General features: G+C 47.9%; 1 protein-coding gene across 1 annotated transcript; it reads left to right on the top strand.

The window, feature by feature from the left end:
• The first annotated feature begins 714 nt into the window (after nucleotides 1–714).
• Nucleotides 715–7588, top strand: LOC120592618 (double homeobox protein 4-like protein 4). The gene is made up of 4 exons (XM_039850352.1): nucleotides 715–860; nucleotides 2520–2583; nucleotides 5417–5587; nucleotides 6851–7588. The coding sequence occupies exons 1-4, from the start codon at nucleotides 715–717 to the stop codon at nucleotides 7586–7588; spliced, it is 1119 nt and encodes a 372-aa protein (XP_039706286.1).
• The last annotated feature ends 4928 nt before the right edge of the window (nucleotides 7589–12516 follow it).

Below are 12516 nucleotides of genomic sequence, written 5' to 3'. Positions count from 1 at the left end.
ATGTCAGCCGTGGGGAGCCTGTTGCTTTTGTCAGCAGAGAAGTACAGGCGGTGGAAGGATGACCAGAGGCCTCACTTCCCTGGTTGATAGCACTTCCTTGGCTGCAAATGGCACTCGCACCTGGCCTCTGCGGAGAGCCCCCGGGCCTCAGTCTGAGCGCCAGAGCCCAGGCCATCGGAGTGATGCATGCAGTCAAAGATCCCTGCCAGTTCTCAGCTCCCGGCTGCTGAGTCACACCATAGCCCTCTCCTACCGCTGTCTAGCCGCCTTTGCCCTCAGTTGCCCACGTTTCAGCGGGCGAGACATGTCAGAGAGTGCCCAGAGGTGACACAAATGAGCCCGATTCCCAAGGGACTTCAAGGGACCGAGTAATCCATGACCCTCCAGAGGGACCATCCTGAAGTCCAGCAGGACACCAACACGGCCCTCACACCACAAGGGCTGCCCCCCCAGAGACTGACACCAGGTTTTCTTTCCCCTCCTCGGGGGACTGACAAGCTTCCTCGCGTCCGGTATCATCCATTCACCGGCGGCTCCGGTGACCACCTTCGGTGCACACGGGAGAAAGGAAACAAAATCCTAACCCAGAAACCGAACCCGAAACACAGAACCAGAAATGTCCACTCGGCCCAAGGAGCACAAATCGGGACTCGGCTTCAGATCCACGTGTAGGGATTGTCAGCTTTTCCCTACACCCTTGGCAGTGATAGTGGCATGCTGCCCCACACGCCCTTCCTGTTCTGTGTGGTGCACCTCTCCTGGCAGCAGCTCTTCCCATCAGGCCCCTCTCAAACAAGCCCCAGCCTGACTCTGGAAGAGGAGTCACCTCTCAGCAGGGAGCGTTCCCGTGGTCCCAGAGGGTAGTACTCTTTATCAAAGGAATGATGTTTCTTTGCTGGAAAGCCCCGACATACAGAGACCCGTGTGCAAACACGCTCACACCTGACTTTTCTGTACCGACATTCATGGCCCTGGGTACTGCACCTAGTTCATCTCGTCCCACGGGATGCCCCATAGGTTTCATTGTCTTCAACCGAGTACACGAAGTTAAGTTGCGTTTCCCAGCCTCTGGTGGTGAAATCATACTGGAGGGATAGCTATGCTGTCGTTCTGTTTGGTCTGGGGTTTTACTTTTGTTTCTGAAAGCTCCTGGTCCTTCTTGTTATTAAAATTATTTTTTGGTAGGATTTTTCCACCCTAATATTCCATTTAAACACAACAGTGATCCCCCATGCGAGTAAGTAGTTGGTTCAATTGTTGTCTTCCTTGCCTGCGAAAAGAAAGTTCTACCTTCGATGATGGGGGACTCCCTCCGATTCTTGAGTTGTCCTTCTCATGCTCATGCTTTCAAGCAGTGTTGTTAGTATTATTTTTTTCATTCTGAATTTATCTACTTCTGGTCTTTTGCTGGCCATAGCAGTCAGGAAATGACGATGCAAGCTAGAGGCACTCTGTCTTCCTTTCGGAATCTGTTGAAGGGATGCCGGATGCGTCTCATTTTCACCTTTGGCCATCTGTCCTATGGGATTGCTTCAGCATCATTTGCATTTGAATGAGAGCAGCTGCCATCCTCCCGGGATTCCTTGTAGACAGGCCAGTGGTGTTATCTGGTGGTTATCTGGAGTCCCGGACAGCTGGCGGAACCTACAGTTGGACCTGGGCAATACCCTTCCCATCACCTTCTCTCCCCTCTGCGGAATGTGCATGTCTCCCCTTTGTTCCCATGCCAGAGAATGCTCCAGGACACAATATTGTGGTGCGCCTGTGTGGATGGAAAGTGGAACGGAATGTGGTGAAGGGCCTCGTATCAAATTGGAAGATTCCGGAGGGCAGGGGCGGGAGACGATGGCTTTTTCTGGACCACGAAGATGAGTCTTAGAAGTAAGTGTCCTTCATTAATAAGCCAGGCCACTAGGCGTCTGGAGAGGGCTGCCTCTCACTTTGGGAGCTGGCCATCGTGTGAGTGTGGGGTACGCTCTGGATCACATCTGGAAAGTCCCGAGGGAGTCAGGACCAAGCAGTACCTTCACATATTTCTCCTGTGACTCCCCCCACCACCAACCTTCACATAATTCACCGATGGCTTTGAATGTATCCTTTCCTGGCCTCAGGAGAAAGGGAAGCCTTTGAGGATGTAATCGGCAGCATCCCCCGGAATGAAGATGGAAATAGGCAGAGAAAACAAGCAGCATGCTGCTCTCCATGTGCGTAAAGTAACATGGCTCTCCACCATCTGGAACAAATATTGGTCCTTGAACATTACAGGAGGCCAGAGAATTCTGCACATGCAAACTACGAGGCCCCCAAAACCAGTCGTGCTGAAGGGAAAATTACAAAGCTTGTTAAATAAATACTTGGTGGCAAACACACTCAACCTCATCATTCAGTTTTCACGCGCTGCATGCCGTCCTTTCCGGGCCATAAATATTTAATGAAGGGCTGCCCTAGGAAGCTATTTAAAAATTAGGGGTGGGGTATCTTCGTTCTATATAAAGCCTGTCTTTCCCGGTACTGTTCAGATGGCCCCAGGCTTCTGAGGTATCCAGCAGACTCCAGACATGGCTACGACCGGCGCATCGACCGGTAAGTTCCCATTAAATTTCAGCACCGTGGGTAAATCATCCAAACGTCATGACGTTTTCCAGATTGAAAGAAAATATAAAATGCCGTCATGACTGGAGGGCTACATCTTGCAGGGCTATGTTTCCTAAGGAAGGAAATTGAGAGAGTCGTGGACATTGTCTCCTTGAAAGCAAAAAGAAAAATAAAAAAACTAGAGGGTTAGCCACGTTTCCCATCATCATCTCTTCTACCGAACATGTTATGGTTAAAATACAACCGGTAGAAAATAGTTCGTGGATTGTTAATGTTGTATACTTAATTCATAAAATTTTATACATACTTCCATCCAATCAAAAAAAAAAATCTTCCTTAAAATGTTCGATGGTTTCTTTTCAATTTCAATCATATCCCTTTTACTGTAACTTTTGGCTCGCCTATTGGTTTGCTTACCATTTTGCAGATTCTTCGTGCGTGACGATCGTCCCTTCTAAAAGGTGGAAGTAACTTTCTTTTCTCAGGGCAATTTCTGGTGTGTTTCTCGGTTACCCATGTAAAGCAGTGCTTAGAATTCACATTTTTCACAGGCATGAGATGAAGGACAGGGCTAGTACCACCCCCTCCTGACAGTGTTGATATGGAAACTGGCCTCACCCATCTTCATTCTCTCCGATAGGCACATTCCCTCGAGGATCTCGCAGAAGGAGAATTGTTCTGAAGCCCCATCAGAAGGAGGCTCTGTACACATTGTTTCAACAGAACCCCTACCCCGGTATAACTACCAGAACACAACTGGCCCAAGAAATTGGCTTACCAGAATCCAGAATCCAGGTAGGCTGGAGTTTCTTGTTTATGTTGTCTCGGGGTCAATTTGTAGACAGAATCTGGGCCAAGTAGTTGGAAGTCACTCCATAGGTTCAGCTAGTGTGCTAGAAGACGTATTTGCCTTCTTCTGTCATGACGTGTGGAGAAGGAAAGAACACAAAATTATAATGAGAATGCCATGTAGAAGGAGAACGTTCTCAGCTCAGGAGTGCCCCGCCGCCCGTGTGATAGTTTCCAATAAGCCACGGGCTGCAGGGAATTCAATTTCAGGGGAGAAGATGTATTTCTGCCCCCTAATACATCCCTCCTGGTCATTTGAGACAGACTTTCCTCCAGTTCTTGTAATGAACGTGCATTCCTTAGAAGCAGGTAGATGTAGGTGGCCCAAGGGAATCAGTGCTTTGGTGGATGGCCCACGAGACCAGGATGGATTGGGGTGGCTGTGCCGTGGCTCTTGCCTTCTATGCCTGGCCTCCCAGTCATTTTTTGTTCTGAAGCCCAACCCTCTGATTAGTTTCCAAGTAAGTCAGTAATGAAACGGAGGTCAAAGATCGAGTGCCTGGGGCCTTGGAACAGTTCAATAGGTATCAGAAGTCTTTCCCTAGACACATTTTGTTTGGAGGTATCAAACTGACCACAGCAAATGCTCAAGACCGATGTAAAAGTAGACCGCCCTTCCGTCCCCACTAATAGGGAATGACACACAGTGGTCCGTTGCTTAGAAGACAGACTCACCTTTAAAAGGTTGGTATTGCTTACAGTCAATTCTCTGCAGCAAGGAGGGGCTCTGGAATGAATTCAGTAAGAGGTTCCTGGACATGAGGACTTCCCTGGCAGCACAAGTGGACCATTTGAGTCCTCCTGCTTCAGTGCCGTTTCAATAGGGACTCCGCCCGATGCACTGTGCGCCAGAAAACAGCATCACCTCTGTGGACCCCTTGGAGAAGAGGAAGCGATAACCACACAATACCGAGCCTTGACCCTCTTCGAGGGGAGGCATGAGGAGGAAGAGAGAGCACAGGAGAGGAAGGGGAGAGCAAGGCAGAAACCGAGCTAGAGTCACAGGGACAGAGTCTGAGGGAAAGACAGATGAACACACTGGCACGGACACTTTCAGAGTCAGAGGCACAAACACAGGGAGCAAAATCACAAAGGTTGGAAGACCGAGGGGGCTGGAAGGAGAGGGCATGCCAATGAACTCCCTCTGCCGTGGAGAGCCAGCAATACAGTTTCCACAACATTGTCAGGGCTATTGCATGTGGGTCCCAAGGAGATCACCAAGGAAGAAATGATGACTTGATTATTCATTGGAGGTAAATGCTTTGTCCTTTGCAAACCAGGGCATCTTTGGAGGATGACTATTCCCACTAGGGGCAGACAGCCAGTTTGGGGATTTCTTTTGTTGGATTTCCTACGGGTGTGTGTGCACGTTGGTTGGATTCTTTTGTTTTACTCACTTTAGTCAATATTCAGGACCACTGGGGGAAATATGGCATGATGATTGAGCTTTCATTTTCCACCTAGATTTGGTTTCAGAACCAGAGAACAAGATATCTGAGGCAGAGCCAATTGAGGTCCACAGAATCCCTAAAGGAAAGGCAGTGTCACCCAGAGGAGCAGCCTCCAGCTATGGCTCCAGGTGAGGACAAGGATTTCAAAATTCCTTCCCCGAGAGGGTCTTTTTGAGATGAAAACATCTCTGCTGTTTGTTGTCAAAAGTTCTGCCTCTTTTGCTTAGGACAGGGACTCATGCTCTTCTCAGCTGACCCAGCTCGTTCTCCTGAGAGGGACACCTTGCCTGGCAAAAGGGCTTTGATCCTTCTGGGCCTGAATGTGCCAGAATGTGCAGAGGCATATTTTTTTCCCTGACTCGAGGGTTTTATCCAAGAGCTAGTTAAAATTAGTCATTTAGTCATTTCAGAGAGCAAGTACTCACATGCACGCAGACACACACGCACTCCAATATCTGTTTTTGCATTGACTGTGCCATTGTCCTCTCATCCCTCCTTTTTATTTTTGTTTTTTCTTGTAGTATGCATCGCCAAAGAAGCCAGGAGAAAGCGGACACCCATATCGCCATCCCAACACTATGTGCTCATTCAAGCTTTTGAAAAAAACAGATTCTCTTGACAAACAGTCATTCCAGAATGCAGAATTCAAGTACATTGTCAGTGTGGACACACGAAAGGCCTCATGTGATCAGGTCATTGAGACCTGAGAGGATGCTGTATGGATGTGGGCTCTTAAGGTTATCCTCCTGATCCAGGTGACGGTGCGGGTGGCCTGGTAAGGCCTTTACAGGGGATAGTGTGCCTGAATGAAACATTTCCACATCAGATTGGGGGCGGCACACAGGCCTGTAGAAACAGTGTCAGGAGAAAAGCTGGGAAATCGGAAAGTTCGAGGAGAGTCTGTCAGTCAGGGAGGGCTTCTGGAGTTCAGCAGTGCTGTCTTTGTAGCCCAGGCGTCTCTTTCTTATGGGTGAGGACAGTGTCCTGGTTGTAGTCCCATGCTTGCCTTCACCCAGGACCCCAGTGACCTGATCCTAAAACAGAAACTGTTCCTGAGCCACTGCTCACTACACCCCACCCCGGAGGACCTCATCAACTCAGGTTGTTGGCCTGATCCTGGGTTGGAGGTGGACACACCACCAGCCCTAATTGAGAACGGTTGTTCCCGGTAGCTCTGGGAATTTTGACCTGGGATGCATGCCTTTCCATGCAAATCGATATGTACACTGAGGCACAGACTTCCAAGACTCTCTTTTGGATCTGAGAATGGAAACACTGCTTCCACTGGAGGCCCGGGTCTTGTGTTTTCTGTTCTTCTTAGAGGAAGAATAGTTGCATCCTGATCAGGAGAGTTCAGGTAGCAGGCCAATCCCATATCTGGATGTTTTTCAACTGGACTCGCTGACCGCCTGTTTCTCAACCATCCTTGGAGAGCAGGCTTTTAGGCATACCGAGTGCACACGTGGATGGAAGGAATGTGTCTCCTGACATCTCCGAGTGAGAAAGGACACCTTAGTCACAGAAGTTGATTGTTCTTAGGTCGGCCTGACGGCCACCCGCTGACAGGAAAGAATCTGGTTGGCATGCAGGCACGCCTGAGGATCTGAGGGATTCAGGATAGAGGCGTGGAGGCGTCCTCTAACCACGCTCCGTAAAACGGATGCTGCGGTGGCATTAAGGCATCAGCTGCCAGGAAAGAAGTGGGCAAGGAATGGAGGAGGCAGCATGTGGAGCATGGAGGGCCGTCATTGTAGCCAATCGGTGTGGGATCCACTCTCGCCACGTATCCACAGTTGCCCTTGAGTTGCTTCTTTTTCAAGAGTATCAGATTAAGGCTACGAATTGAATTCCCCAGGGCTGAGGCTCAGCCGGCATTTCTCTCGGCCTGGCAGATCAGGGGCATTAGAGCTGGACTCACTTCTCTTGGTGTTTATGTCTCCCTCTTCTTGTCCTAGGTCTGGTTTCAGAATCGAAGAGCTCGGCATCCTGGGCAGAGCACGCATGGGCCCCTGAATGCCCTGGCAGTAGGCGTTGACCACGAGCCTTCGCAGCCTCCTCCGCCGGTCCCAAGCTGCTCCCCGGCTGCACTCAACAGCTCTCCTCATTGTCCTCCCATTGATCCTGTAGACGACATCCGGACATTTGCTGTGGCGGCAGCTCCGCCTCTCGCCTCTGCTGTCCTTGTTCCCGGGGTTCCCTCGGGTGGCTGTGCGGTCCGGTCACTGAGGGACACAGTGGCCCAGGACATGCAGGCTGTGTGGGGAAGAGAGCACTCTCATCCTTCTCGGATACCTGCGAATCACTTGTCAGCAGGACTGGCTCTGGGAGAGTGTCTCTCATTTACTCACAGTCCTCTGTGGCCCCCACACCGAATCCAGAGCCAGGGGCACAGCGGAAGCACAGGCATGGCTGCTCCGCCTTTGTCAGATGGCCCTATGCAGAGGTGCGTACAAGGGTCAAAGGTGGTCGCGGCCAGAGCAGAGATGTGGGAAGGGTCAGTTCTGCAGCCTGCACATGCTAGCCCCTTCCCTGACGATTCTCTGGAGCTCTTAGACGAACTCCTCTCGACCCCCGAGCTTCAGGACCAGGGGAAAGCTTTGCTCAGTGGATATCCCCAGGAAGAGGAGCCTGAAGGATTTCTGGAATCACCCCTCACTGAGGAAGAATATCAGGCTCTGCTCGACATGCTGTAAAGGTGACTCGGGGCTCAGCTTTAGGAGTGTAGTGGTGTCCTTCTCCCAACCTTGACTTCGTCCTGCCTTCCAGCGGGGAGAGATCCAGCGTGACCGCGAGGAGCGAGATGCGGAAACACTCATCATGTCCTAGAGCAGGACCATGGCTGGAAGGCGCAGCCGCCTCTGCAAAGCCTTAGAGGTGTTTCCTCTCTTTCTTGCTGGTGGCATTTGATAGCCTCCGTGACAGTGGCTAAGACCCACAGTACCTCCAGAGGCACCGTTGGCACCAGAGCGCAGGTGCCCTCCCCAAAGCTTGACTAATGCGATAATTTGTCATGAGGATCCTGACCTGCTCTCTGCCACGGCCACCAACAGGTCTGTCTGGGTTACCCAGGACTGGTGGCAGAAACCGCGCCCAGAGAATGGGCCGTCAGCAACTGTTTCCCTAGTGTATGTTTTCTGGCATTGGAAAGACAATCCCGCGAATAGGTGGGTACACCTACAAGGTGTAGGGATGTTACCGGTCTTGGGCGTGTGAATCTAAGACGGTGAGGTTTGACTCAAGCTGTAAGGGTGGGAACAGACAATGACACATCTCACAGGTCTCTGCTCGTGAATGGTGGATTGTGAGGTTAAGTCCATAATCCCATGGGATGCGTACATGTGATTTTGCCTCGGATCATTGAAGGCATACAGCTTCAGGAGGGTGATGGTCATCGACCAGCTCAAAGCCATCATTCGGAGACTAGTATGGGTCTCGTACCTTCCAGCATTCTAGCGTGTTGGTATGTGTGTCCATGATAGCTACCCATAATTGTTCAAATGGGTTTTGGGAAGAGAGGGAAGGTCCTGTCTGACACTGCTGGTTGCCCAACTTCATCTGTGTCTCCTCCCTTCCTTTTAGCTGTGCCTTGGAAAAATGCCTTTTGGAATTTTAAGTAGAATAAAATTGGTAGAATAAAAAGATATTTGAAAACTCATTGCGGCTTCTGGGTTGTCATTTGGTGGCCTCGCCTTCTTCCTGGTCCCTCTTGCAATTGTTCAGAGGTTTGCCACGCCCCGCTTTGCCACGACCCTGAGCGAAGAACATCAGGGTACCCAAGCCCAGTCTCCAGCCCCTATCTACAGACCCCCCTAATTGCTATCTCTGGGACCTCCCGCAGTCAACAACCTTAAAATTGTTTCTGGGTGACATGCAAGGTTTCCGGCAGAGTATGTGTTTGATACGTGAGGGCCGGGTCTATCCAGACACGATCTGTGCTCCTAGATCGTACGCAGCAATGGTCATATCAACTCCTTGTGCCGACTCCAGCCTCTGAGAAAAAGACCTCTCCCCCTCTCCATCGGTCTATCTCTCTTTTTTTTTTCTATTACTTTCACAATTGGGTTTTTCTCTAGACCCTCTTTGTTGTCTCATGAACACACACATACACACACCCCAAAGAGAAACGCACACACAGAGGCACTAACACTCACACAGAGAAACATATACCTCCTACGATGGGAACAGACACAACTGACCTATAGAAAATAGCAAAAATTAAAAAGTAGAAAGCTAAGTCAAATGTCAGTAATGCCATCGTCCCTTTCCCTGGATATTTTATTATTATGCAAGTTCATGTCCTAGTATGCTTCAGGAGAAGAGTTTGTGGACCCATTGAATACATGTCCGTGGTTCTAACACTTGTTTCCACAGAGTGTGAAAGTGTTAAGAGATAATTCTGACTTATTTTCCTTAACATCACACCCGTTGTGTCCATGCGGTATGGCGCACGTTATAATATTTCACTTTCCTTTAAAGCCGAGTGGAGGCATATTCCATTATACACGTCCCACAATTTCATTACCCAGTCGTGTACTGAGCACTTAGGAGCACTTAGGTGGCTACTGTAAATAACGCTGCCGTGTACTGAGGAGTGCATATTTCTTTTCGAATTGGTGTTTTGGTGATCTCAGTTAATACTCATAACTGGAAAGATTGGGTCATGAGGTGGCTTCCTTTTTGTGTGTGTGTGAGGAACCCCCGTACTTTCTTTCCATGGTGGCTGCACCAAATTGCAGTTCCATCAACAGCAAGTTAAAGTTCCCTTTTCTCCATATCCACACCAACACTTGTTGTGTGTTAACTTTTTGACGATATCCATTTTGGTAAGTGAGAAGTAACCTCTCTTTGAGGGTATTATGCTAAATGAAATAGTTCAGACAGAAAAAGACAGTCACCGTGTAATCTCACTAACGGTTAGACTCTAAAGGAGCAAATGAATGAACCAAACAGGAACACACAGATACAGAAATCCAATCGAGCCTCGCCAGATGGGAATGAGGTGGGGATCTGTAACGGATCTTTAGAGGACGTGGCACACGGTCACAAGACATTTTTGGTAGGAAAAATCGTCGATGGAAGTCCATGGCCCACGACCCAGTCCTATGCTCGAACTCAGGTAATTGGTATGAATGTTTGAATACACAACACCATGCCAGTCTCATTGACAGGGTATGCTCGAGGGTAAAACGTTTCAAAAACTGAAGCCTAATACGTTGTAAGAGGTAAGGGGAAAACCTACAGCCACAGCCATAAGACAAATCACCTGGTCGACACCTGATTGCTGCAGGTTCTTCCTTGATCCCCTGGTAAATCCCTCTGGGTACTCACTTGACCTCCCTGTAGTACCCTGAAGACAACACGAGATTTTTAGGTGATTTACACATTCTTCTTCTTCTCTTATCATCAAACGATCGTTTTCAAAACATGTCTCATAAACTCTTAGTTTCAATATTTCAGCAATGAGTCTTTGGCCTTAAGCAATTTCTTCTTGACAGAAGTAGCCGAAGGTACACTTTCGAAAATAGCGGGGATCTCCTACCAGACTGTTAAAGGTTATACTCACAATGACTCAGCATTTGTACAATAGTACAGCAAAATGACGCCTACTTTTTACACGGCCCTGAAGTAGCTACGTCAAGTTGAATCAGCCTCCAAAGATCAATGCAGTTAATGTTCGACCGCAGCTTCCATTACCTTCAATCAGGTTGCCTGACAGGTGAAACCTAAGGCCAAATGTCTAACAACAATTGTCTGTTAGCCTATAACGCCGTCGTCAAGCAAACATTCTCATGCAGACATGACCTTTCGATTGAAGGGCCATTAGGTAGCTAAGTTACACAGATGCTATCATTTCCTCAGTGGTTATCTCAAGTTTACCAAGGAATGGAGAAGGGTAACTCAAAAGGGAGTGTCACACCATCATCTGACTATCATGTGATTCCCTCTGATGCCCTCAGGCCTGTCTCTTGACGGTCACATGAATCCCGCAGAAAAGCCTCGTGAGTATCGCGAGAATCCCTAGCTCTTGGTACGAGATTTCCAGGCGACTTCCACTTCACTTTCCTCTACTAGGCTAAAATAAGCCTATTCAGAACATGTTGATGGAACAGCCTCAGTTTGAATATCTCAATTGTATTTCCTTGGTGGTTGAGCCAGTCCCTCTCAGAATTTGTAGTGTGAGGTTTGAAATAGAGAAATTTCTAAGCACTGGTTCTTTTTGTAATGAAGAGGTATCCTCACAATAACTCAACATTTATCCTACTATAAAGCAATCTGGCAGCTATGGTTTCCACCGCTATCCATTCGCTGCCTCACAGCATACTCGGGCTCAATTATGAACGCAGCCAATTTGCGTCATCTGCCTCTACTGACATAGGCAGTTTTCATGACAGTGAAAGTAAATAGAATTAAAGATCAGTGACTTCCGGCATATACCATAGATTCAAATTAGATTTATAATGTGGGCACGAATTTCAATTGGAAGACAGATAGGAGGCTGTCTTGGCCAACTTCTGCTCCAGGTAGACTAATGACTTTTCAATGTTAATGTGAATTTTCTCAGTGATATGCTTTTGACGCGGCAAAGCATATCACTGCATTATCCTTCCTTGTGACGTATGGATTGGTTATTCGGGACCAAAGCACAAGGCCTGTCTTTTCCTAACAAAAAGTAGAAGAGAGAGTGTGACCCAAAGCATCAGCCTATCCTCTATGAAAACAAGTAGATTCGCGAACTTAATCCAAAGGGCAAACCTGTCTTCATGTAATTTGAGTCTTATCCAGATACTTTGAACCTTATTTCTGCTTCTTTTTCCTGTTAGAAAACTGGGTGATGACCTTGGTTTTGCATTTCCAATCCCTATCTCTATTTCCGGACAGTACATCTGAGAAATTAGCCTACAGCATCTCTTCCTACTTTCTCCGAGTTACACTGAAATGGTGGCGTAAGCCCCAATTCCACGCCTGTTTTCTGTGATCAAATGTTACCTGGAGAACTGGCTTAACGTAGAAGCCTTATTTTTGGAAGAAAAAATAAAACAGATGCTGTAGAAACCTGAACCAAGCCTGTACCAATAAAGGAAGTATTTTAACACAGGGCCACAGCATCAAGATCATCCAATTGGTAACAATATCCAATTTGTAGACCTAGGCCAACAAACATCCAGACTGGCTTCTGCTTCCTGAAATTATAGTGAACACGTTGGCTTACAGAATCAAGCTGTTCTCTCCTAGAAAAAGGAAAATGAAGGACTCGGCACAGAGTGTCCTCTCTTTAAAGTATACATGATAGTAATTGGGCCGAATACACAAATCTGTATAATCGTAACAGTACATTCAGCACAAACTGGTTCCACATCACCATTTTTCCTTTTATACAATTATTGATAGGTGACCATACCTTACAGTATCAAGCCTTTCCTCTGGTGATAGAACATACTTTGGGCACTAAGACACCTGGATCAAAGCCTGAAGTGTTTTTGTAACTTACTCAAATGAAGAGCCTGGAAACACTGCCAAGCATTGCTTTTATTTACAAGAAGTAGAGTGCAGACAGGAAATACAGAATCTAGCCTAAATTTACTTAATAAATCTTTAGATAGGAGATGTGGCACACAGTAAC

This window comes from Pteropus medius, unplaced genomic scaffold (genome assembly GCF_902729225.1).
Source record: "Pteropus medius unplaced genomic scaffold, Ma_sr-lr_union100, whole genome shotgun sequence".
Classification (NCBI taxonomy): domain Eukaryota; kingdom Metazoa; phylum Chordata; class Mammalia; order Chiroptera; family Pteropodidae; genus Pteropus; species Pteropus medius.
The sequence above is the reverse complement of the archived record's forward strand: the minus strand, read 5'-3'. Positions and strand labels throughout refer to the sequence as shown.